Source organism: Mangifera indica, chromosome 10 (genome assembly GCF_011075055.1).
Source record: "Mangifera indica cultivar Alphonso chromosome 10, CATAS_Mindica_2.1, whole genome shotgun sequence".
In the NCBI taxonomy this organism is placed as follows: Eukaryota; Viridiplantae; Streptophyta; class Magnoliopsida; order Sapindales; family Anacardiaceae; genus Mangifera; species Mangifera indica.
The window spans coordinates 8,290,889-8,318,494 of NC_058146.1; the positions used below are offsets into that span (position 1 = coordinate 8,290,889).

The 27,606-nt window shown below is 33.6% G+C and overlaps 2 protein-coding genes and 1 long non-coding RNA gene across 7 annotated transcripts; 1 reads left to right on the forward strand and 2 right to left on the reverse strand.

Annotated features, from left to right (window-relative positions):
• Nucleotides 1-5,546: 5,546 nt before the first annotated feature.
• On the forward strand, nucleotides 5,547-8,618 carry LOC123227926 (enoyl-[acyl-carrier-protein] reductase [NADH], chloroplastic-like). Its single transcript, XM_044653068.1, has 13 exons — nucleotides 5,547-5,700; nucleotides 6,030-6,332; nucleotides 6,414-6,523; nucleotides 6,625-6,680; nucleotides 6,785-6,869; nucleotides 6,951-6,998; nucleotides 7,252-7,326; nucleotides 7,412-7,523; nucleotides 7,625-7,676; nucleotides 7,754-7,805; nucleotides 7,892-7,949; nucleotides 8,213-8,311; nucleotides 8,392-8,618. Exons 2-13 carry the CDS (start codon nucleotides 6,056-6,058, stop codon nucleotides 8,547-8,549), a joined length of 1,182 nt encoding a protein of 393 aa, XP_044509003.1. The 5' UTR covers nucleotides 5,547-5,700; nucleotides 6,030-6,055; the 3' UTR covers nucleotides 8,550-8,618.
• A 320-nt stretch (nucleotides 8,619-8,938) lies between these two features.
• LOC123227927 (non-structural maintenance of chromosomes element 4 homolog A-like) lies at nucleotides 8,939-11,752 on the reverse strand. 5 transcript variants are annotated; one of them, XM_044653070.1, is made up of 7 exons: nucleotides 11,379-11,752; nucleotides 11,189-11,269; nucleotides 10,702-10,954; nucleotides 10,537-10,627; nucleotides 9,950-10,166; nucleotides 9,820-9,863; nucleotides 8,939-9,639 (listed from the first exon to the last, which is right to left on the reverse strand). In XM_044653070.1, the coding sequence occupies exons 1-7, from the start codon at nucleotides 11,539-11,541 to the stop codon at nucleotides 9,385-9,387; spliced, it is 1,104 nt and encodes a 367-aa protein (XP_044509005.1). In that variant the 5' UTR covers nucleotides 11,542-11,752; the 3' UTR covers nucleotides 8,939-9,384. The 5 variants fall into 5 exon arrangements, with proteins under 5 accessions (XP_044509005.1, XP_044509004.1, XP_044509008.1 ...); XM_044653069.1 differs by having other exon boundaries at nucleotides 9,772-9,863; nucleotides 11,379-11,751; XM_044653073.1 differs by having other exon boundaries at nucleotides 9,772-9,863; nucleotides 10,702-10,949; nucleotides 11,372-11,513.
• Nucleotides 11,753-12,644: 892 nt separating this feature from the next.
• On the reverse strand, nucleotides 12,645-17,668 carry LOC123228050. Its single transcript, XR_006504590.1, has 2 exons — nucleotides 13,799-17,668; nucleotides 12,645-13,488 (listed from the first exon to the last, which is right to left on the reverse strand). It is a non-coding gene; the product is annotated as an uncharacterized LOC123228050 (long non-coding RNA).
• Nucleotides 17,669-27,606: the final 9,938 nt, after the last annotated feature.

The window sequence follows — 27,606 nt, forward strand, 5'->3', positions numbered from 1 at the left end:
AAAGTCCAATTGATTGACGCCATGAGACAATTCGCCTTACTTAAAGGATTTCAATTTGGTGTCAAAAAGTCTGACAAGAAACAGTGGGAAATTAAATGCAAGGCTGAAAATTGTATGTGGTATATACATGCAACCAAGTCCACTGTCGGTGATGTGTGGGGGATCAACTCTATGAATCCTACCCACACATGTTTAGTTGATCAAATCATGCCACATCACAGACAAGCTGGGGCCCGAGCTTTAGGTCAATTAATGAGATCAAAGTTTGTGATGATTGATCGAATTTATCGGCCTAAAGAAATAATTGTAGACATTGTCGACCGATATAAAATTGATATTTCCTACTCACAGGCTTGGCGGGCAAGAAATTGGGCTATCAATTCATTGAGAGGTTCACCGGAGGAATCTTTTATGCTGTTACCAGATTATTGCTACAATTTACAACGTACTAATCCGGGCACCGTTACTGCTATTGAAACAGATGATGAGCATCGATTTACAAATTTTTTCATGGCGTTAGGATGTTCCGTTCGTGCGTTTAGTCAATATTTTCGCCCCGTTATTTGCATTGACGCTGCTTTCCTTAAAGGTCGATATCTGAGGCATTTATTTATTGCGGTGGCTCTTGATGGTAATAATCAAATATACCCTATTGGTTTCGGTGTCGGCAAAAAAGAAGATCACGACACGTGGTGTTGGTTTCTTATGAGAATTAAAGAATGCATCCCTGACCTCTCTGAGCTTGCAATAATCTCCGATCGACATCATGCTATCTACTTGACAATGGCTGAAGTCTTTCCAGATGTCCACCATGGATGCTGTTGTCATCACCTTCTGTGTAACATGCAGGCAAAGTATAAACGGGCCTCAAAGGTATATTGTAAACAAGTAATTAAATTTATAACAGTTTATCATTTTCAAACATTTTGCTTACAATGAGTTTTCATATTTTTTTTCCCTCTTACAGGTCGCGGGTGCATATTGGAAAGTCGCTAAATCATACACAGAGTCTGAATTTGGTTCGATGATGCAATCCATTGACTCAATGAACCCCCAAGCTGGAGCTTATCTACGGGATGTCGGCTTTCACCGTTGGAGTAGAGCGTACTTTCCAGGGCATCGATACAATATCATGACCACAAATATTGCTGAGTCATTTAATGCCCTTGTCAGACATGCACGGGGCCTACCTATAACCATGCTCTTGGAGTTTATTCGTGGTACAATGCAACGATGGTTTTACGAGAGGAGAACCCATGCAAGTAAGTATCAAATCGATATTAATTAAAAGTTATCTCATATACTTTTTTCCACTTTGTTAATCATATTACCAAATGTGTTCTTAATATTTTTTCTGAATTACAGGTGAATGTCATAACTTCCTCACCCCTTGGACGGAAGATAAGATCAGTAATCGTCTTTCAAAGTCTGCAAGTCTGGATGTTCGACCGATTACACCTACTCGGTATCAGGTTGTTGGATTTGGTGGATTCATGGGTATTGTGGACTTTGGTGATATGTCATGCACGTGTAGAATGTTTCAGCTTTCACGTATTCTGTGCAAGCATGCTATTGCCGTTGCACGACATATGAGACTGACGAATGTGCACGCATGGGTTCATCCATTCTTCCGCACCGATATTTATCGTGCAATATATCAGGAACCAATCAATCCTCTTGGAAATCAATGTGATTGGTTACACTCACCGAAAAACAGAGTTATATTACCCCCCGTCCTCGATAGTCGTCGTCCAGGTCGTCCAGCCAATAGAAATTGACGTCCATCACAAGGAGAAATTGTTACACCGAGGATTTGTAGTCGTTGCCATGAACCGGGGCATACACGAACCCAATGTAAATCCCCAGCACCGGTCTCGAGCTCTGCCCCCCAGCGTTCACATACAAAAGGCAAAGGAACGAGATCTTGACATGCTTATATTCAATTTTGTTTTTTATATGATTCTTCATTATTGTACTCTAGGTTTATGTAACCGATGTATTTTTATTATTGTTTCAAATGTGTAATTGTATTGTCATTTGATGTAATAAATTTAGTGTTACTGTATTTCAGTATTACTTTATTTTCTTTAATTGTTTCAAGTGTATAAATGTTTGAGTAATCATACGTTTTTATTGTTTTTTCATAATAAGATTATTTAAAAAATGAAATCAAATACGATACACATCCATATATAACCACAAATAAAGTATATCATACACATATGCACATACAATAAATATATACATCTAAACATAGGAATAACAATAAATATACATCCGTGAGCTAATCGATACAATAAAAATACAACGATAAATATACATTCGCAGCTCGCTGTCAACCCGTCTTCTTTTGCGAGAAATATCCTGAAACAATATAAAAAATTCGTTAGACATGCGTAAAAACAAATATGTAAACAAATGTATACGTGGAAAAAACATAAAAAGATGAACAATACCAAATAATCAAAAAGAAAATGAGAAACTTTAAAAAACAAGATTTAACTGCCTGATAACAGTGAAATTCGAAAAAATGAAACAGAAATTCGAATTATACATGTTCAACTACCCTAGAATGTTAAGAAACAAAAAATCGATCGAAAATCTAGAAAATACGAGTTGACATAGCTGAAAAAGGTGAAATTCGGAAAAACTGCAATTAAATTCGATTTCTATAAGTTGAAATACTATAAAAGGTTAACAATCGAAAAATCGACCGAAAATAAGAAAATATGAGTTGATAAATCCTGAAATGGTGAAATTCAAAAAAACGAAATTGAAATTTGAATTCTAAAAGTTGAAAAACCCTAGAATGACAACAATAAAAAATCCTTCGGAAATTTGAAAAATACAAGTTTATATCTCGTAAAACGGTGAAATTCAAAAAAACGGAATTGAAATTCGAATTGTAAAAGTTGAAAAACCCTAGAATGGTAACAATTGAAAAATCCTTCAGAAATCTGAAAAATACGAGTCGATATATCATAAAACGGTGAAATTTGATAAAACGAAACTGAAATTCGAATTTTAAAAGTTGAAAAACCCTAGAATGGCAACAAACGAAAAATCCTTCAGAAATCTGAAAAATACGAGTCGATATCTCGTAAAACGGTGAAATCTAAAAAAACGGAACTGAAATTTAAATTCTAAAAGTTGAAAAACCTTAGAATGGCAACAAACAGAAAATCCTTCGAAAATCTGAAAAATACGAGTCGATATCTCGTCAAACGGTGAAATTCGAAAAAACTGAACTAAAATTCGAATTCTAAAAGTTAAAAAACCCTAGAATGGTAACAATCAAAAAATCCTTCAGAAATCTGAAAAATACGAGTCGATATCTCGTAAAACGGTGAAATCTAAAAAAACGGAACTGAAATTCAAATTCTAAAAGTTGAAAAACCTTAGAATGGCAACAAACAGAAAATCCTTCGAAAATCTGAAAAATACGAGTCGATATCTCGTCAAACGGTGAAATTCGAAAAAACTGAACTAAAATTCGAATTCTAAAAGTTAAAAAACCCTAGAATGGCAACAATCAAAAAATCCTTCAGAAATCTGAAAAATACGAGTCGATATCTCGTAAAACGGTGAAATCTAAAAAAACGGAACTGAAATTCGAATTCTAAAAGTTGAAAAACCCTAAAATGGCAACAAACGGAAAATCGTTCAGAAATCTGAAAAATACGAGTCGATATCTCGTCAAATGGTGAAATTCGAAAAAACTGAACTAAAATTCGAATTCTAAAAGTTGAAAAACCCTAGAATGGCAACAATCGAAAAATCTTTCAGAAATCTGAAAAATACGAGTTGATATCTCGTAAAACGATGAAATCCGAAAAAACGGAACTAAAATTCGAATTGTAAAAGTTGAAAAACCCTAGAATGGCAACAAACGAAAAATCCTTCATAAATCTGAAAAATAAGAGTCGATATCTCGTAAAACGGTGAAATCCGAAAAAACGGAACTGAAATTCGAATTCTAAAAGTTGAAATACGCTAGAATAGCAACAATCGAAAAATTATTCGGAAATCTGAAAAATACGAGTCGATATCTCGTAAAACGGTGAAATTCGAAAAAACGGAACTGAAATTCGAATTCTAAAATTTGAAAAACCATAGAACAGAAAAAACGGATATAAAATTTGAAAACTACCCTATCAGAAACCCTAGATAAGAAAATTCTCAATTTACCCCCTCATGAAAATTCCTATTCTAAAAAGGTCCACTGTTATATGAAAAATTTCAGAAAAACTTGCTCTGTTCTAAGGAATCTCCCTGGCTTCCCAATATTTTAAAAAAGCTAAGTTACACCCCCAAAATTTGCTGAACGTGAGCGAACGCCCTTGACGTGGGAAACACTGTTCCCACATCGGACTGCCGATCACTTCGGAAGCCATTTTCCGCCGAAATTTGGTTGTTTCGGCCTCCGATTTCTACATAAATCAAATCTACACGTTGTATAACATAAAACCCCTCAATCAATTCAACCAAAACAACCAAAAATCAAAACATTTTAAGCATTATTCAAGATCGAAACCCTAAAATTCAAACCGCAAAATCTCAATCAAATCTCAATAATATGCGCAATAATTTGATTCAAATAAGATTACGGGAGATATACTAACCTTCTTTGCCATTTGAGGATGTCGGAAAGCAAGAAAATCGCCGGAATCTGGTCGAACGTGGGATGAACGTGGTGGCTGTGTTTAACGTGAGAAATAAGAAAATATTGGTTGTGTTTATATACAGGAGCTGTTTCGTAATTTCGCCAAACTCACGTTTATGTGACTAATTTCAAAAAAACCCGACGTGGGCTAACGACTTTCCCACGACACCCCAATACTTTAAAAAAGCTAATTTAACCCCCCCTAAAATCTGCTGAACGTGGGATGAAGTGCTTGACGTGGGAAACACTGTTCCCACGTCGGACTGCCAATCACTTCGGCAGCCATTTTCGGCCAAAATTTTGTTGTTTCGGCCCCCGATTTTCGCATAAATCAAATCTACACGTTGTATAACATAAAACCCCTCAATTAATTCAACCAAAACAACCAAAAATCATAACATTTTAAGCATTGTTCAAATCGAAACCCTAAAATTTCAAATCGCAAATTCTCAATCAAATCTCAATAATATGAGCAATTACTTGATTCAAACAAGATTACGGGAGATATACTAATCTTATTTACCATTTCCGGTTGTCGGAAACCAAGAAAATCGGTGGAAATCCGAATGAACGTGGGAGAGTTGGAAATTTTGAATTTTCTTTGAATTTAAACAGTAACATTAACGTGGGAAGGAACGAAATTTGCTGAGTTTATATATGGGAGCAGTTTCGTCATTTCACAAAACCTGGGCATTTTTGCTTAAACCTAAATATTTTGGGCAATTTCGCTTAGACCCCCTTAATTTTGACTAATTTTTAAAATTTCCCAAATTTTTAATAGATGACAGAAAGGAAATACCCGAAATACCATAATATTGATAGATACCAGGAAAGGGCATAATAGTCATTTAACATGGTTGCCAAATCGAGCAGCTCAACAAAGCTTTCTTTTATAATTCCAAAGTTGCCAGCACTTCACTTCAAACCAAACTTTGATTTCATCGAAACTGAGCCATACTTAAACTCTAACTACCAACTCACACATGTGCAACTTTATATTCATTGCACCTTCTCTCTCAATTCTCGGCATTGCCAAGGTGAGTTCAGGATCTTTATTTCACTCTTTCTATGAATTTAAACTCACTTTTCTGTCAATATTTTGATGTTGTTTGAGGTTTGATTGCGTCTTAGATTCTCTATTTGTTGTTCAATGTGATTGAATTAATATTTTAATCAACCCCTTTCGAGATTTTTGAATTTGATTTGTTATTTATTTCATTTTTTGAGCTTTGAATTGGGTGAATTTGATTTCTGGAAAGCATGTTTTATGTGCTATTTTGTTGCCAGGAACTGTTTTTGTGAAAGTAAACTGACCCTTGTTTATATCAAAGTGATTGTTAGGAGTGCTTTTCAATTGAATTTTCAGGTTGTTGTTACTTTAAGAGTCTTCAAATGGCTGCGACGCTGACTTCTGGGACACAAATGGCAGTCATTAAGTCTTGTTTTTCATCGTCTCACAAAAGTTTTATGCCCACTAGAGCAAGTATTAGTACTGAGAATCAGAACTCATCTTGGAAGAGTCTTGCAAGCTCTTCTAGGATAGTGTCTATGGATCCATCGCTCCAGAGCCTCGCTGTGAGGCCTGTTAAATCTGTTAAGTTTGTAACAAGAGCAATGTCTGTTGAAAATGAGAACAAGCCTCTACCAGGATTGCCTGTTGATTTGAGAGGTTGATCATCTCCTTGTTTGCCTTTTTTTTTTTTTTTTGTGCTAATCATGTCACATCTAACAAGAAGACATTTGTGAGCAGGCAAAAGAGCTTTTATTGCCGGTGTGGCTGATGACAATGGATATGGTTGGGCAATTGCAAAAGCTCTCGCTGCTGCGGGCGCTGAAATTCTTGTTGGGACCTGGGTGCCTGTGTGTGAACTGGAGAACTTAAAATCTTCTTTTTGCTGTGGACATGTCCAAATTCTTACTGATTTTGTATAGCTTCTGATAGTAGGTTTCATCCTATGTAGGCATTGAACATCTTTGAAAGTAGTCTACGGCGTGGGAAGTTTGATGAATCACGCATGTTAGAGCACATTTCACTTTTCCTGAATTACTTACTGTTCTGATGATGCTTAATGAACTAGTCCCAATTCAATGGCCTTTGCTAATTGAACTTTGATACTTCAGGTTGCCAGATGGATCATTGATGGAAATTACCAAAGTTTATCCATTGGATGCAGTTTTTGACAATCCTGATAGTGTTCCTGAAGATGTAAATACTCCTTATACGGTTGAAAGTATACTTTATATTCTATTATATTCTGTTCATATTCTTATTTGCTGGCTTGTGTAGGTAAAAACAAACAAACGCTACTCTGGGTCCTCAAAATGGACTGTTCAGGTATATCAATTATTACTCTATTTTAGAGTAGATACTCTTTAATTAAAGTTGATTAATGAGTGATATTCATGAACTCCATTTGAAATGAAATTCTTTAAATTGTAAAGCAACCCAGGCAATCGGCATTACTTGACAATAATGCCGCTAATATGATCTAACAAGTACATTGTCTTTTCCATCACAATTTGCATTAACTGTAGGAATCTTAGTTCTGGACGTAATGGTTAACCAGTTTGTAATAATGTTTTTGCAGGAGGTTGCTGAATCTGTAAAACAGGATTTTGGTAGCATTGACATCCTAGTGCATTCTCTCGCAAATGGGCCAGAGGTGTAGCATTCTTTACCTTTTTATCTTGATGCAGTTTCTCCAGGATTGTAATTGCAAATAATTTCTCTTAACAAGTTATTTACAGGTTAGCAAGCCTCTTCTGGAGACCTCGAGAAATGGATATCTTGCCGCCATATCTGCGTCAAGTTATTCTTTTGTTTCTTTACTCAAGCATTTCGTACCTATAATGAATCCAGGCATGTTCCTCAACTAATTTTCATTTTCCATTATCAGTAATGATACTTGAAATAATCACAGAAAAAGATGCTAGATTGAAAAATGGTTGTTCATATATCAGGCGGTGCCTCAATCTCTCTCACATACATTGCTTCCGAAAGGATCATTCCAGGGTATGTTTCTTTGAACAGAATTTTCCATGGTCAGGTTTGTTACAAATGATTTCTCCTCTGAACTGTTACATTTTCAGATACGGTGGAGGCATGAGTTCTGCGAAGGCTGCTTTGGAGAGCGATACGCGTGTAAGTATTACTGGCTGGTCATATTAAGCAACTCTTTGAGCTTTATCCAAAATTTGTGATGTCTTCAAACTTCATTGCTCAATTAGGTGCTGGCTTTTGAAGCTGGAAGAAAACATAAAATCAGAGTTAACACAATATCTGCAGGTATAATCGCTACTTCATGTATATGGCATTGTAGTTTTGCCAAATTATGAGCATGGACATCTGATGGCCAATGTAAAATTGTGTCTTTTGGTGCTATTTGCAAGCTCATTACTAGAGTCATGCTTTTAAACCTAGATCTCTGTTGCATTTCTTGCCCTATTATATAAATTTTCTACACATAAATAGAAATGTTTCAATTTTGCAGTATCAAACGCATGATTATACAATTTTCTCACATTCTTGTGCTGCCTGAAAAACACCAGGTCCTTTAAGAAGTCGGGCTGCTAAAGCGATCGGTTTTATCGATATGATGATTGACTACTCATTGGAAAATGCACCCTTACAGAAAGAATTAACTGCAGGTGAGTAATCACTTACTAGACCTTGAATCCTGCCAGTAATTGTGTTACAAAATATAAACCTTTTGCTTGCAGTGGATCAGAGGAGGTAGGGAATGTTGCAGCCTTCCTGGCCTCACCATTGGCATCGGCAGTCACCGGTGCAGTTGTGTATGTGGACAATGGTCTCAATGCAATGGGAGTGGGAGTTGACAGTCCAATATTTGAAAACCTTGACATTCCAAAAGATAAGAGAAGCTAAGAGCTTGAATATAGTTCACTGAATTTTGATTTAGCATAATAAATATTGCTTCCCACTTGATTTCTTCCAGCAGAAGCCAGCATACAATCTTGATTTATTCCAACAAAGCAATAAACTTTTTTATTTCTTGATCATCACCAAACACGTGGATTCAAGTCCACGTGGCAAATATGTCTATAAGATCAATAACGCTAATAACCCATATCAATATCTTATCATTCTTTCCTTGAGAAGAATATTGTTCTAGAATATAAACGGTACAATTAATGAGAACAGAAGGGCCTGTATACTTGAACCAAAAATCTGTATAATTCTAGGTATATGCGGTCCTAACTACTCTAGTCATAGACAAAAATAAAATTATAAGTATAAATAAATTAACAAACATATTTATATAAATCAAATTGGCAGCTTGTAATTTGACAATTTGATTGTTTATTTTTTTTCTCACCTCAAAATTCTTCAATCAAATGCTATCACATCAAATTATATGAATAAATTTATATAATTTATTAATACATATAACATTATTCTATAAATAAATCCCCATTATATACTCTATAATATGCTTAAACGCCTGCACTGATTTGTCCCACCTTAAACTTCCCTTTAGAAGTGGCAGCACGTCTTGCTTCCATAGTGTCATTCTCAGGCAAATCTTTGAATACCAAATGTTCATGTAGAGAGAAGCCACAATACCTGGACAACTTAATGTTTATTGTTTGGGTTGTTTCTTGAGATTCTTCATTTATGCATTTTGGTTGACAACTGCTTGAAAGTGTCCTTTGTTTCTATGCGGCATCAGCTCCTCAATACCAAAAGAGCTTGTCGTGAACTATACAACCTTACACTTCCCTTTACGAATGTCCGCACGTCTTGCTTCCATGGGGTCATTCTCAGGCAAAACTTCTACTACCGTCTGTTCATGTAAAACTAAGCCACGGTTCCTGGACAATTTCCTAATTGGTACTGTTTGGGCTGTTTCTTGACATTCTACATTTGCGTGCTCTAGTTGACAACTGCTCGACATGTGTGCTTCATTTCTGTGTGGCATCAACTCCTCCCCATTGCCAACGGAGTTTGTCATCAACTGTAAATTCCAGAAACAATCAGAAACCGAAGAAAAACTCGCAATACCTTCCAGTCCTTGAAATCTACCAGGCCAGAAAATACATAATATTTGCAGAATACATCAAGGATAGTATTGCTTTTCTCACAATACCTTCCAATCCTTGAAATCAAATCTAAAGATAAAGTGGCTGTAAGTGACCTCTGAAGAGGCAACTGCATTGGCACTGGGAGCATTCCTTGGCGCTGAATAACAGGAAAAGATTATCTAAATTTTTAAAATAATAAAAACATTAAATACCTTAATAGAAGCAAGGCTATGAGGAGCTTACAAACTAGATGATGATTGTTTTCGTCCAATTTTATTTCAGCCCGACCATCTTTCACTAAAAATGATAGGGCAAATAAATTCTCCACTGTCTGTGAAAAAGAGCTTCTATTTAAAATTAGATTCTCAAGTCTGACTCTTCTGTTCTTCTTCAAGATATTAAACATGGTTAACATATTGTTGTCAGTACCCACTTGCTCTTCTGTAAAAGCATCACCAAGCTGCAAAAAGTTACAGTTTAGATGATTGCTCAAAATTATAGCAGGGAAAAAGGGGAAAGAATTTACTAGCTATGCACATATTACAAATAGGTAACTGTAAAATAGTTCAGGTAATAATTATTCAAGATACATATAAAATGTCACAATGAATCCAGGAGCATTTTCAGGTGATAGATAAACAAACAATGTGAGGATTGAAAGGCATAATGCACGCACTTACTTAATTTAAACTGATCATAATTTGTATGAACAATCTGCTTATTATATTACATATAATTTTTCCAAGGAAAAGCAATCTCCAAACAGATTAGAAAGAGATAACAACTCACTAGCATCAATAATTTTCCAACAAAAGCAAATCCTTTCTTACCTCTTCTGGTTGAGAATTTTCTGTCAGATTAACTCGTTTTCTGCGAACAGCAGCCTTCCGTTCCCTTGGCTCAATATTCATGGGCCCAACCCTGAAGGATGAAATTATTAATGAATTTGAAAAATAAAAAATATGTAGAAACAATAAATAATTAATTGCCATTACATGGTAGAGCATCCACAACTATTCCCGAAAGCACTTGCTACTGCAACTCCAACATCTGCCCAAGCTATAGATGCACGGCCGGTCTCCCCTGTAGTACTTGGTCCGCTTACTTCCCCAAAGTCTCTAATAATGGAGGAAACAAAATCCGAAATGGTTATGCCATTATTATTCTCTGCCTGGACACAGTGTACCACGGTGCTTGTGATGTCCAATAGGGTCTCTGCATCAGCAACCTGCTCTCTTGGTTTCTGTACTGAAAATCATATAAAAATAGGGTCAAACAGAGGTCAAATCATATAAAAATTCAAAATCTAAATATTCGAAACAGGATTGAAAATTAATTGCAAGCACAATTTTGACTTCAATATAACAAAGTAAACTGTAAATAACAGATTTAGAACTTCACAAGCACGTCAAGTTTCACGTTTAAATAACAAGTATAAAATTGTAAATCAATAATCAAATAGTGAATATAAAATTAACATACCCTGCTGATGCAAGCTATCCAATTGATTAATAATCGTGTTAAACTTATTGGAATCAGCATTAGATATCTGCTCCCTTTCATCTGCAATCCCGATTCACAAATCCCCAAATTTATCAAACTAAACAAAAGTACTATTGGACTCAATTAAACTCAAGATTAAACAAAGCAAAAAAAGAACATAACTGAGTACCACTAATGCGAGACTTTACAGAGCGGTAACTAGAACGAAGAGCTCTACGATCAGCCACGTCCTGATGATGATGATGATAAGCATCACTACACTCCGCTTCTTCTACTTCGGTAGAAAGTCTACCTTTACTATTACCCACTTCGCGCTTTAAAGTTGTAACCATGACTGAATATTTTCTAGGGAAGTAAGACGAAAGGTGGAAAATTGGGAAGTGAAGTGGTGGGTTTAGGGGTGGAATTAGAAAACCCTTGAAGGGTTAGGTTGAATTGAGTAAAAAATTCAGAATCCTATCAGAATTGGAATTGAAATTGGAAAACCCTACAAGGGGATTTATTTGAATTGGTAAGGCGGTGCAATTTGAACAGTGTAAACTGCGTAACCACTGAAGATTTTTGAATAGTAATATGCATAAAAATTAACATTTTATTTCCAATTAATTAATTACAATAATCTAATTTATTAAACAATTAATTACTTGTTATGATATAATAAATCTATCATTATTTAGGTAATTAATAGTGTAAAATTACTATTAAAAATACTTTTTATCCAAGATTTAATGAAATGACAAATTTTCACATATTAAATATGAAAAAAAATCAATTTCTCATTATTTATTAAATTTATAAAATTATTAAAAAGGCAAAAAAAATCTTCTAACCAAACAATAGTCTACTTACAAAATTTTTAAAATAATTTTATATATTAATTTATATTAATTTTAATTAAAAATAATAAAAAGATTATTGATACAAATATAGATAATAGTATCAATATCATATAATCATATATTTAAAGATAAATTATAATTTTTAAAAATATTAAAAGTGTTAATAAAATTTTAAAAAGGTTTTTAAATTTGAAAAAAGTCTAAAAATTTTAAAATTTCAATATATTTTACAATAATTTCAAATTTGACAATTACACCCTAAAATACCCAATAAACAAGGAATGTAAATATCTTATTATAAATTGAGGTTATTTAACATTTTTATAAGGCTTCATATTAATTTCTAATTTGAAGACACAATGCTAAGGCAAGATTATAAGAACTTGACTTGAGTTAGTGACCGGATCCATTTAATAACCTAATAGAATGTCTATCCTAATTTAATAAAATTATAATGCTTAAAGACCTCAACAATATTTTAAATACATCTAATATTGAGTATTTAATTATCCAAGCTGAAATATTGATGTATAATAGATGAAAATAAAACTAAATATCAGCGAGAAATTGAAATGGGAAGATTAAATGATCACTGATTTTACCAAAACTACCTCCTTTCTATTGAGGGAAATGTGCCAAAATCACTATTCAGTGACAGCCCAATGAATGAAAAAAATTTGCACAAAGTTCCCAATAATGAATTCAATACAAAATTTTGTGTGACCAATTTGTATTCGCTAACCTGAGATTCTAATCCTAAGCTAATCCACCTTCACAGCTTCCTGACAATAAACATTGAACTCTCAGCTTGGTGCTAAAAGGCAAACCTGCCAAAAATAATGTGCTTTCCCAAAAAGTCTTAATTGGCATCCGTATCTACCCCGAGTGCGCTATTGTAAGCTCCGAGTCAGGCGATTCATCAACCCAACTCAGTTGCTGCGAGAATCTTCCATCCCCGGTCAACAACCGTTAGTATTAACCCAGAACATCAAGCAGAGTTCAGGTTTTTGCATTAGCTAGCCAATGTCAGTGTACTCTGGCAGTGTTGAACAGTCATCAATACCCGAAAGGTCAGGGAAATAGCCATGATACACCACTTCCAAAAACTTTTCCTGGAAAAACTCCTTGTCCATGCAGGAAAAGATATTACTATCCGCTCCATCATCAGACCAGCTCTCTTGAATGATTGCCGGGGTCAAATCAAACCTTCAATTGGGATCTTTTCTGGTGATGGGTGCTGTTGGTGGCATAGGATGGAATCCTGGCTCAAGAAGAAACTGTCGTATATTGCTATGCTCTATTGAGGTCTTTTTGTGTTTTGGTTTTGGGGGCTTAGCTGAGTCGGAGAAGAGCTTGTGCTTTCTCAGGGACGGTAATTTTGGGACTGCACACAACCTGGCATCACTTGCTGGGAAGGCAGATGAAGCTCTTGTAACATCCCTGATAAAAAAAATGTTAAGTGTAATCCAAGCATCAATTTTGCATAAACTCTATATTTTCATATCCATTTGCCTGTCCACAAACTTTTTGGTAACATTATCTTAACATGATATTAGTCAGTTGGGCATTTGTTTGAATCCACATGTCTCTGCTTTATATGCGAGGACAATTGTCAGACATTTTTGTTAAAACTTCCTTGAACTTGAGCTTTAGGATTCAAAAAAAGTTTGAACAGAGCTTGAGGATTCTAAAATTTTTTTCTGAACTCTGATTAATTCAGCTGCTAAGATATGAAACAGACTGATCATACCTGAATCAGCTTTCAGCCACATTTTGTATAACTTTAAGATGATTTTCTTCTCTGGTAGCAGCCTTGTTTACCGATCTGTGAGAGTCTGAGCCATATACTGATAAATGAATAGGAGGTGGAAACAGAGTCATGAAGTTATTAAACTCCCTCTGGAATTCCAGCATACCATCCAACTGTTCTGTGGCAACTAGACTATCTTCCCTGGGACAACAAAGGGAAACTCTGTTCTCCTGTGAGCTACAGTTTACCTCATTAAGAGTGGCAAATAACAGCTTGCGACTTTGTCCTAAGTTAGTGAATTTTATCCTTTGTGCTGGTGGTTCCTTCATGGTGAGTGGATTGTCTAAATTTGCAATATGCAGGTTTTTCAGTCCCATAAAAACCTTTGGTCTTGGATTCCAACACATACTAAGCATAAATGTTTAACATATTTAGAAGAATTATTGTCCGAAAAGACTCTGCCAAAAAGAAAGACTGAACTTTCCCACAGAACAATAGAAGTATCTTGAAAATATACTCTGTAAGCACCTCTTACAATACCTTTCATGACAATAACTAAAAGATGCAGTTTTGCATTCATAAATTGATGCAGTACATCCAAATCAGAATAGGATTTTGTTTTTTCATTTTGGCTTTATAGTTTATTTATTGTAGGGCTCTTTTACATGCTTTAGGATTCTCTGCTCTTTTAATTTACTTAGGATTGTTTTATTTGCTTTTTGGTTGAGGTTGGGATTTCTCCTAACTAGTATAAATAGGGCTCCCTAATACAAAAAAGGCAGATTTTGTTGTTATTATTGGACAATTTATTAAAGGATTTCGTTCAGACCTAATTAAATTTTATTGTTCCAACCACAATCATCCTATTCTAGCCAAGTTGCCAAGACTTAATGGACTTCTCTATTCAACTAAGTGGTATCAGAGCCAGTATAAATAAGGTTGCCTTATTCAATCAAGGCAGATTTTTGTTGTTATTATTGGACAATGTGTTCAGACCTTTTTACGTTTTTTTTTTCCAACTACAATCATCCTATTCTAGCCAAATTGTTGAGACTTAATTGACTTCTCTATTCCACTACATCATAAATCATGACAAATTTACAAAGTTATATAAGCTTTCTTAAGTTTCTTGTTGAAATAAGAAATAAAAAAACAAAATCAATCGCCATGGGCATTAATTTCATAAGATCTTATTGACATCCCTAGTTTTTCATCCACATAATTGGAAGGGAACAGCCATTTCACTTCAGTTTCAAGAAAACCAGTCTTTTAGTATAGCATGTTCCTAGGTCATTTGTAAAGGTTTCTCTCTAGTTCACTTCCTATTATAAAGCTCTATTTTCTTATTGAAATTTTTGTTTGTTAACAAGGGCCAAGGGGAAGAAAACAATAATTCATTTCAATTAACTGAAGGACAAGAAGGCATCAAGAAAAATAGTTCCCAACCCACAACACACTCAACCTCAAAGAGGACTTCATTTAGAAAAATAATTAATATATATATATATATATATACTAGAAATTCTAAAAATAATTTATCTAATTGCTAGACCACTTTATGCATGTAGCATATCAGTAACTCAAAGATTAACTTTCATAAAAATTATTATCCGTTTCTTGTCCTTAATTTTTCTTAAAAAAAATGGAGAACAAAGTCCAACTTTACAAGCCGTAAAAGTCGAGTGAGATTAACAAACTCAGACAGCCCCTTCTTCCAGAGCACTGCATAGACTAGACAGGATTCATTTTTAGAATTAAATAAACCTCATTAAAAACCCAAGATGTTGGATTCTTACTATGGCTTCAACCTGCAAATAGGTAGCCGTTAAATTAGCCACTCGTGCAAGCAACACCCAAAGTCTCAACCAAGGAACTAGGAAAGCAACAAGTTGATGTTGTCTCACACATACCCTTCTTTTAAAGGGCTTTGAGACTATTTGGCAAGGTGCATATTGCCTAATCCAATCCCACAGAGGGCACCTGCCTCACCTTACAAGCACTGCTTGAGCCCCCCACTTAACCTAGCACCCGTCAAAATTCTTCTAATATTAGTTCTCAAAAAACCATCCAAAATCGCATTCAAAACTTAAGGAGTAGACATCTAAGATGACTTCTGCCCAAGATTTTTACTTCGCCAAGATAGAGTACAAACTTTATCTAGATTCCATCTGTAAGACTGTCCATCACATTTTGCTCACCATAATTTTACTTTGCCCCTAGAATTAAGTAACAACTCTATAATTTCCCAATAACCACCATTTTGTTAGAAAAATCATTTATTTTGTAATGTTGATATCAAATTTGCCCTCAACCTATCCAGATAGAGCACTTTTTTCTTTAATTACCATAATGTTATCGCAAAGCATGAAGATCTTACACCAGAAGATTTACTATCATCTTTCCTATATTAAATTTAATTCTTCAAATGACCCAAACTTAGTCATAATTTCACTACCATATGGTAACTGTTTTAATATGCCAAACTTAATTGCTCCGAAATTGGTTACTCTATACTCATTCGAGAATATAAACATAAACCCACTAGAAAAGGGATATTCAAAGTTACAAATACAGGCTAATATGTTCATAACAAACTTATTTTTTAGCAAGCTTAATGTAGCTTCATGCATAAAAAACCACATTCTACAATTGACAGTTTCTGAAGCTAATTTGAATAAATTGGTTACTCTGTCAACATAAACCCATTTGAAAAGGGAACTACATGAACCCGTTTGAAAAGGGAACTATATAATCAAAGTTGCAGAATCCATGCTAACATGTTCATAACAAACCTATCTTTACAAAGCTTCATATAGCTCTGTACATAGAAATCCACATTCCGCATTTGACAGTTTTTGAAGCTATTTTGAACAATTCCAAAGAAAATTAGCTTGCACTTTACAGGTGAAAATCAACAGGTCTCTAAAACTTCCTAATGTTTTCTTTACAAGCTAGTGAACTTAACCTAAAAACTAAAAGCCTAACTAAACTTAAAATCCTCGGGAATAAAGAAAACACACGTTCACCAATTCAAGTCGCCCATAGGGTTTATCACATCTAACAACTTATCACTAGAAAAAGAGAAGTCCAAAGCAGTCAAGTGTGTTCTCTTTGCATGCCAAAAACACTTGCCTTGCTTTCCAAATAAAATACTATCCGAATTTCATCTCCCAAAACCGATAAAACAACTTCCACAACAATAAATGAAAACTAGACCAAACTAAATTCATTCATAAAACTAAAAACACATAAATTAATCCCTTTCTCTTATCCTAAAACCTAACATTTCTTAAACTCGTCTCTAACAACCAAACAGAGCCACTTTAAGCACCAACAACAGGCATCACTGAATTAAAAAACACACAGCATACAACTTTCATATATTTCCCTCACTTTCAACCCTTTTATCACAAAACAAGCCAAAAAACCGGAAAACAAACCCCAAAAGAAGGAACTTCTTCCTTTTGCTTTTCAATCCTCGAACGGCCGTTCGATCGTCGACGTGGAAATGCGAAACAAACCAGTCGCCGCACCTTGGCGAGAAATACGGAGACCTACAGTGCAGTTTACGATGATTTAAGGGTTTTCCGGTCGGGTTTTAGAATGCGAGTACCGGTCCGACAAGCGAAACTCAGCTCCGAAAAACGACGTAACAAGTGTGAGTTCTGTGTTTGGGGCCCGCTATTTGGCCCTGTAATTGTTCTGGGTTTGGATATCAATTGATGCAACGGCTGTAATGGGTAGTAAAGCATTTAACGAGATTTCTCCATCAAATCTGGGTGTATCTGCACGCTTCCGTTTCGCAATTTAATTTTCTCTCGATTATTTCTTGTAGGCCAAAGGATTATTCCCACTGGAAGACTGGGTGATTTCCCAAATTCTTGAATTTTAATTTTGAAAATCTTATTTACCTATTTATACATAATTAAAATTAATAAAATTTTAATTTATTTAAATTTTATTTCATTTTCTCTTTTAAGTTTTAAAAACTAATAATTTATTTCTTAGGTTAAGTTTTAAAAATTATATTTTCCTCTTACGGTTTATCCTTAATACTCAATCACTCTCTATAACTTTATCGTTAATTGTCTCTCTCTTTCGATGATTCCTCTTGTTTTGACGGTCTACCTTAACGAAACTTTAACCCTTATAGGGTCATGCAATGCTTGTCTAGGAAAACAAATCATTTTCTCAAACGACAAAGACGAGATCTCATTTTTTTCTTTTAGAAAGACGATTCATCTTCTTCACACGACACCAGAAGGGTTAAAATTCCATTCAGATAAACCACCAGAGGAAGAGGAACCTTCAAAAGGGAGAGATAATTAGAGATGATGCTGGAGAGAGTGGCCGGATATTGAAAATAAACCCGATGGGAAAAATGTGATATTTTAAAACTTTGTTTAGAGGGGAAAATTATTAGTATTTAAAGTTTGAGGGGAAAAACAAGATAAAATTTTAGTTTATTTTTAATATTACATATAAAATAACGATTTTACTTTTAAAACTAACAGACTTAACAATCTACAGGTGAGTAAATGAGATTTTCAAAGTTAATTGATGAGAATTTGAGAAATCAACACTCTTTGGGTGGGAATAAGTCTTTTGGCCTTTCTTTTATAATTATATTATATATATAATTTTTATACCTAATTTTATATACAAACAACAATATGTTATTATATAATTATATTATATATATAATTTTTATACCTAAATTAGATATTATTTTATTTTTAATTTTTAATTTTTTAATCACATAATGACACATCATTATTTATATATAAAATTATATAAAAAATTATATATATAATATTACCTTTTTTATATTAAAAATATTAATATCCTCAAATTTAATCGAATAACATTTTAGTCTTACCACACTTGGTTTAAGGCAATATTTTTATTTTTTTGATGATCTATTTTTTATTATTAATATTATTTTGTTAAGCCATGTTATAATAATAAATTTTGGTGTGATATGAATTATTGTATTCACCTTAATTATTATAAAATTATTAAGATTATTTTAATTTTGTTACTTATTTATATAACTTATTTTGGTGTGGTATGAATAATCTATTTTTTATTATAAATTTACTGTTATTTATCAATTTTTTTATGGTTAAAACTATTTGTATTTATTAATAAAATAATAAACAAATTATTAACCAAATTTAATTAATTTAGTATTTGATAATATGAAAAAACCCAATATATTATTAATATAGAAAATATTTTACAACATAAACAAAAATCATTAACTTAAGACATGTTAATTTAATTAAACACAATATTATTTTATAACCAATAGTTTTTCGAGACATTTTAGTAAAATAATATTTTAGTATTTATTATCACTATCAATCAAACATAATAATGATTTATATATGATAATATTATTCAATACAGTATTAATTTATACTCAGTAATCATTTAAATAATTTATCTTAGTATTAATATTTCATTTTTAGAAATAAAAATTATCTAAACTAAACACACTTATAAAGTTTTCAGAAATAAAGTAATCCCTCTAACACCCTTGCAAGTTCATAATATTTTTGTGGTAATTAAGGGCTCTGTAAACAGGTTGTTTGTGTGCAAGGACGAACGTTCGTGCGACTAAGGTTGCAAAAAGCTTTTGAAATCGTAAAACTCATTCTTTATATAGAGAACTTGATGAATGACTGTTCATATGATATGAATGATCATTCATCCTTGCTCCTTATCCGTATGATTTAGGATTCATCTAGATTCTTAGATGCAAATTTGGATAAAATTTTATTCGCATCTAGCTCACAATGAACCAACAATCATCGTCAACGAAAAAGTTAAATTGGATCAATTCAATCATATTGGACAAGTCGAGTCCATTTGCAATTTCATCAACCTTAAGCACATCAAAATTATCATCAAATAACCCAAGGCCTTAGAGTTCCAAATCAACTCCTATGTGCAAGTAACCCATAAGCTCTATATCAAATTGATAATATCTAGATTTGTGTCAAATTTAATACAAACCAAAATTAGCTTCTAGTAAGACATCATGGGCATCTGACTAATAAAGTGTTAGTGAACAACTCTTAGCTTTGTCAACTACACAGTTTTGTACAATTTGATCACTTTGTCAATTAATATCTTTTTAGGTTGAGACACAGATATGTGTCTAGCTCAGTGACTCTTCAATATAAATTAATGCACATCAATAACTGAATAACTTAGATGAGCTTCGACTTAATCCCACTATGGTTATATATTCAAGTGCATATGATGTACTTCATTGTTGTCATTTGAGATATCACCTCTCGTGCTCGGTAAGTAACGAATTTTCTATTAATCTACCATAACCTTTATACAAATCTCGATATGACCAATCATTGTCTTTATGGTTACCCTTGTTATAGTGATATATTGGATAACATCAAACCATATCAATTCTTATATGAGACAGTCTGGTGACCTTAAGTTTAAAGACCAAATGTACCTATGAGTTAGAATATTTATTCCATAAACACAGGAGCAACCAATTATTTAGAAATCCTTTTGTCAAATTTGTTTGATAAATAGGTCTATAACATGCACCTATGTATTGCACCAAACTATCAACTAATAGCTTTAACACATAAAAATTGTCATCACCTTTCAATGGGGTCGTTCAATACTATGATAATTTCATCACTATTACTTATGCCCTTCGTCATAGTAATATTGGGATTATAAACATTTCGAGAATGGTCATATAATGTGTGCATAAGGTTCCTACAATTAGTTGTCTAATTTATTCATTACAATTTTATCAGTCTAAAAACATATTATTCATACAAACACATTATGCGATACATCAACATGCATGAAACTTGGGTGGGATTACTAGATTAATTTACGGAAAATTGTTTAATTTATATTAAACACTTAATCCTAGCCCACCTAGGCCAAACTTTATAATTTCTTCTAGCTCTTCAAACTTTTGGTTTATTACCATTTACCCCATAAAGTTTTAATTTCTTAAACCTAGGTCCAATAATGATTATGGCATCCATCATAATATGATTTGATTCAACTTACTCATTAATAAAGATATAAATCACCACATATGGATATGAATCACTTTATATGTAATAAATCCAAGACTTCTTATTCATGACAATTATAACCTATAGGTTTTTATCATGTTAGCGAAGAATAAATTTGTAATTAAATTACAATAAGCATCTATTTATTTTTAGACCAAGAGCGACCTCTTACATGACATCATAGTAACCCAAATGACAGAGAATTAATATAAAACCAATCTTACATTTCAATAGTACAGTTATCGTGCAATCAAATCATTTCATTAATTGATATCTCATCAAAGCTAAGGTACAAAAATAGTTTACTTTAGGTTATCCTTGATATTAGCATTTGGTTATTCAAGCAACAACCAAGCTAATATTGGATTGGGCACCACCATGTTCCTATTGTGACCATGATTTATTGTATGTTGCCATAATTAAACTACACGGTGAGATATCTGCGCTCGTATTTGAGAGTGATGAATTTTGTATTGATCCACCATAGTCTCCAATCTTCACTAAAAACCCTAGAGATTGAGAAGATTCTTGAACACATGGAGAAGTTTGGAAATGCCAATAAAGACACCCTACATGATTGAAGTGAACGACGATTATAACACCCCATCCCAAAAAGTCCTATCCTTTAGCGTAAAGTACTACTAATTCAATATCATACATGTTCAACAATATCAACATAAGTTGATGGTTCTAAGTAACATGCACATATCAAATAAAATCTAGAATGCCTTAAGTCTTATTATTAATCAACATAATAAGTATCCAGTCTATTCAATATCCCTAAGTATTTCTAATAAAAATCTAGAATAATCAAATCATCAATGTTACTAATATCATCATAATTAATCATAGTTATAAAAATAGAAGTTTATCAAATCTATGAGTCCATCGACCACATGCTGCTCTATCATTTACTAGTAGCCTTACCATCATCACCTACAAAATCAAAACGAAGTACTGCCCTTTTACTAGTAGCCTCACCATCATCACCTACAAAATCAAAATGAAGGGAGTGAAAAATACCCTTTTTAGAAGTACTGCCCTTTAAAGAAAGATGTCACTAAATCGACTATTTGAGCATGCATACATTTATGAAAACATTTAAAAACATATGAATTAATTCACATATAAACTTGGATAAAACATCATTTATAAAATATGAAATTACAAAAATGGCCTTACACCAAAAAATCATAAACGTGACAAAGGATGTCCATAAGTACAAAAGCATACCTAATATAAATTTAATGTGTGGCTAAATATATCATGATAAATTATGAAAACACAAGGTTATTAAATCATAGAACTACCAAAATGCCCTTGACTACTTTATGCCTACTAACCATCGCTCCCTTCGTAACCATCATGATCACTTCTACTTGTACACATGAAAATAGAAGAGTGAGTGATGAAAGACTTAATAAGTAAGAGACTTTTAACTTGTACTAACATCATCATCCGAAGTTTGTCACTAAACTCTCATTAGGATAATGATGGACATGTATCTCATATCTCATATTTGTATTCATATTGATCTCAAGAACATCTAAGCTATATATCATAACTCTCATATCAAACTATGTCCTGCTTAGCTATTAAGAAACCATTTTCAAGATCCCTACTAAGGTGACCATTATATTTTTACATAAAAGAACTATCATTTGGAAGATATGTCCCATAGTTGATACTAAGTTGATTGGAATAGATCGAATACAAGGATTTGACACATTAGCCATGTGAGCACTCGTTATGTAATCCACTCACCTATAGACTGTCCAACATTACTATAATTAGGCTTTACTTCGAGCTAGTACCTTACTGTAGGTACAATATCTTATTGTGGACATGCCCTTAGGGCTAGATACGAGCCAAGCCGAGCTTGAACAAGGCCCAGCTTGTTTTCGACTCATTTTTAGTGAGCCTAAGCTTAAGCTCAGGCTTGGGCTCGGGCTCGGGCTCGTCAAGCTCGCTAAACGCATATTCGTGTTCGACTCGTTTTATAATTTTAGTGTTTGGGCTTGGCTCGCACTTAGCTCAGATTCATTTTGGGCTCGTATGTCAAAGAACAAATGGTGTCGTTTGTTCTAAGTTAAATGTTTTTTATTTGAGTGCTTGGCTCACGAGCCAAGCTTGGCTCACGAGCCAAGCTTGGCTCGCTTAACTGGTGTTCGTATTCGGGTTCGTATTCATTTTTTGCTTAAAATTCAGGCTCATGTTTGGGCTCAAGCTCTTTCAAGGCAAGCTCGGGCTCGGGCTCGGGCTCGTTCCAACAAAGCTTATTTTGAGCCCGAACAAGCTAGCTTCGAATCTACCCCTACATGCCCTACTACTGGTAGGATAAGAAGTTTGTACTTATAGTGCCCCCTTATAACAACCCTAGGGCATCTAGTATGCATGCATCTCAAGCCTTAGATTACTTTGGGCTCATCTTAGCTTTCACTCTAATCATAACTTGTGTCTTAATATAATCTCATCTTTTGGTACATTGGGTACTATTTATAATCTTTATTAGGATGATCTATAAACTTCTAGCCTAGTTCCCTTTTTTTCTTTCTTTATTTTGCCTTTCATACATAAGTGTGTCTTTTGGAATACATAGGCATGTATTTTTCCTTGTACATAAGACACGACTATCCCTTTAAAGGGATGTCTCTACTATGTTTTACACATAAACATATCACTTTTGGGACAAAGACATGTTTTCCTTTTATAACATGCATGATCTTCATTCACTGTGGCATTTCCTTGTGATAACAAATTCCATGGTACATCGGCAAGTAGGTTTGTAGACTCAATTGTGTGCCTTTTCTAGACTTAACATTTTTCTCAAACTTAACTTTACTTCAACCATTTTACTTTTCAAGGGTACTCTAATCATTTCACCCTATACAAGGTCATGAAACTTAATCTAAATTATGGGTTTCATGCACACAGACATGTATCCCATGCCACACGATAATGTAACGAACCTAGAAAAGAACTATAACCCTAAAACCATAACCTAAAATCTTCTTATGCAATTTCTATTGCATCATATTGAGTCTTGAATACTTTCCAATATCCAACCAATCCTATAAGAACTATTAATGGCACATAATTATAATCTAACAACTGATATTTAGACTCAAACACAAGTTTCTATGCATACTTTCTTTCTTTACACAAGTTTCAACAGCAAGCAAGTTCATATTCACATAAAAAGAATCAATGTCAAACATAATGAATTTTACTTAATTCATTATTGCTTTCTCATTAAACTAAAACATAGATCTATCATACCATGAAATTACAATATTCAAGATTCATCAATGCAAGAGTCTACAGTCAATAATCACCATAAAAATCAACGATAATTAACAAAAACCATCACAATAATCAATATTTAGTTTAGGCAAAGGCAAAACCTCAATCCACCATCATTCATACATTGCTAACAGAGGGAGAAAAATCTTACTTATCTTTATTCCAAAGTTGCAGAACTAAGGTTGAACCACTTGCCTTATTCTCTCTACTTTCTTTTTCACTATGTTGTTGGAAATCGATCACCACAGTTGCCATAACAATGCCTGAAGATTAGTCTCAACACTCATTTTTTTACAAGTTTTCATGCATTTATTTTTGGGATAAAGATCCCTAAAACACAATTAACATGTCAAATGTATACTATTTCTATATAACGTCATACATGGGCATGTGTTGCACCACACACAGTTGTGTGTCATTTAATTTAAAAATTACACAACGCTTTTCTTATCCAATTAACGTGACAACCAACACACAAGCGTGGCCACTGCATGCAACGCCGTGTGTCACTTAAAATTCTCATTTCAACATTTATGCATATTAATTTAATCACACATCAATGTAATCATGCAAAATGACTACTATGCCCTTGAGATGTATTTGTGAGTGTTACATGATCTATCATACAATCCATTAATTAAATATATTATTTTCCTTTTCTAACTTAGGTTATCCATAATCCAATTTAAGGTTGCTCAAATCTCAACCAAGTAGAAGGAATCACTATACCCACTATAGCAATTAATCTCTAAGGCTCTCAAGTCTTAGTGGTTTTATCTCTTTGCCAATCGATAAACTCTTAGGTCAACTTATCAATCTATGCCCTAATTATCATACTTTTTATGTCTTCGTAAGTCCTAACCAGTTAACAAACATATGTACTTGACAATTTTCTATATCTAAAAACACCAATCAACAAATTATACCTTATCTACATGTATACTTGGTTATGGGTACTCCTTTAAGTATGTCTATAATCTCAAAAGAAACATAGTGGGTCAAACATACTTAGTAAATAGGTGGTCTCTCGACACTAAACACACAACATAAATCACAAACATAATTAACAATTTGTGTTCTATGTTATAACCCAATGTGACATTTCAGATTTCTTTTCACATCTTGGAGGCCCATTTGACTATTCCTCATGCCCAATCCCCAATAATAGTGTCATCTTGGATGATTAAAGCCATATAATGTGTATCGGTGTCCTACACACCTAGTGAAAGCCTAAGATATCCCAGATGTCATTCATAAGGTGCACCCAATACACATGTCAGCCAAACTTTGGGCTATGGATACCATATCAAAGGAGGAGTAAACCTCGAGCCTCTCCCAATATTACATAAACATCTCAAATGCTAAGTCATCCAACATCATTGCATGCACAAGTATCATAGATGCTAAGACGACTAACAATGGTGCATAATCTTCAAACGCGTATTAAGGTCACATAAATTGGCCTAAATGTTTTCAGAAATAACATACTGTATCATTTATAGTTTTTGACTCAAAATCGCCTTGATCAAGGTCCATGTCGTCATACATATAGGGGGCACCCCCAAGATCCCTTCGTGTCATCAAACACACAGTTAGGCATGGTTACTTGAGTACCATATCATGTTACCTTGTTAGGGTCTTACTAGTTATTCCTCATGATTGACCTTATAGGGGTAAAATAGTTATTTTCATGATCATTTATGAGTATAAAAACTTTACTTTATCATCACTACTTTTATACACTTTCATTATCAAATTTTCCTAAATGTACACAAGGGAGTACTTATTTTACATAAATGACTATGTTTTGAGCTAACACAAACATGCAATTCAAGGTGGCATACACAATTGTGTGTCTCATACCATACGGGTGTGTATCAATTCCTAAATTAATAGTCATATAGCTTCAACCTAACACAGAGACTATTCGTCTCTAAATATACATGGTTGTATATCTCCTATACAGAAACGTGTAACGTCTTTTTCTACAAATCATTGTTTACTTGAATCTTCAAATTCTTGATCAACCAAACCCATCTACCACATGACTTAATTCTTGCCAAACCATTTCATAATCATACTACACAAGTTCCTATCAACTATACTTTAAAAATCATTACCAAAATTCATATATCATATGATTATAGCCATCTTCAATGCGTCACTATGGAAGTCTCACACACATAAACATTTACAGAGGCTAAAACTTGTCCATATCATTGATATTCATCACTAAATCAATATACACACTACCAAAAAAGCTTATTCAATAGTATAATTCTTTGCATCACACACACACACACACACACACACATATTAAACATATAAAATAAGCATCATGCAATTCAATTAACCACTGCATATATTTCCTCAATTCATGAATATGTCCATATAAAAGTTGCATCACCATAGAATTAACAATTTCACAAAACAATTGGAAATACACACTGCTTGGAATAGGGTTTGCCTATTTACCTTTCCTCTGAAGACTAAGCAAATTTCTTCTCATGGCTTAGATTGATTCCCTAAAGCTCTTTCTTCCATCCAACAACTCTCAGGACTGTTTATGGCCGAAATTAAACTATTATTGTCATGTATGCCTATGCATTCAAAAAGTTATGCCTATACATGGCTATACAAAATTATGAAAATACTCTTAGGATTATACAAAAAATAATGAATAGTAAGGAGGGTAATGTGTGCCCATGCACTTGCAAGGGTCATGCTTGTATATAGAAGCATATAACATGTATGCTTATGAAGCCTTGAACATCAATGTACATGTGTTTTAAAGGAGTATAACTATACATAGCCTAATGCATTTCGTACATGGATGAAATTGTGCATACCCATGACTTGGTTATGCATAATTGTACACTAGTGGATTTTTAAATGATTTTGATTGAGAATTAGGGTTTGTTAAGGTATCGAGAAACATCTTAGGGTTAGAAATGTGAATTGGGCATATATAGATGATTGATAAACCTAGGTAAAGATGAAGTGGACTAGATTCATGTTTAAGAAAGTTTTAAGTGATTAGGTATAAATAGAGATTTAAATATCCTGAGAGAATTAGGATAAGTTGATATCTACAAGACATAAGTTTAAAGATTTTCGGCTAAAATGAGTGAGTATTCATGACCTAGGCACACATGTCGATAAAGTATAGTCCATCGAGTAGTGTCCTTAGATAAAAAGAGAATTGTCAAGACTGCATGTTTGTTAATTAGCTTAAGACTTACCAAGACATAGAGAGATTGATGATTGAAGTCCATATAAATTGTTACACTAGGATCGTGAGTTTGCATATTGGCAAAGAGATAAGACAACTAGGATTAGAGAACCTTAGAGATTGGTCACTATAATGGGTACAAAGATACCTTTTCTTCAATTGAGATTTGTTCAGCCTTGAAATTGAATAAGAGAGTAAAT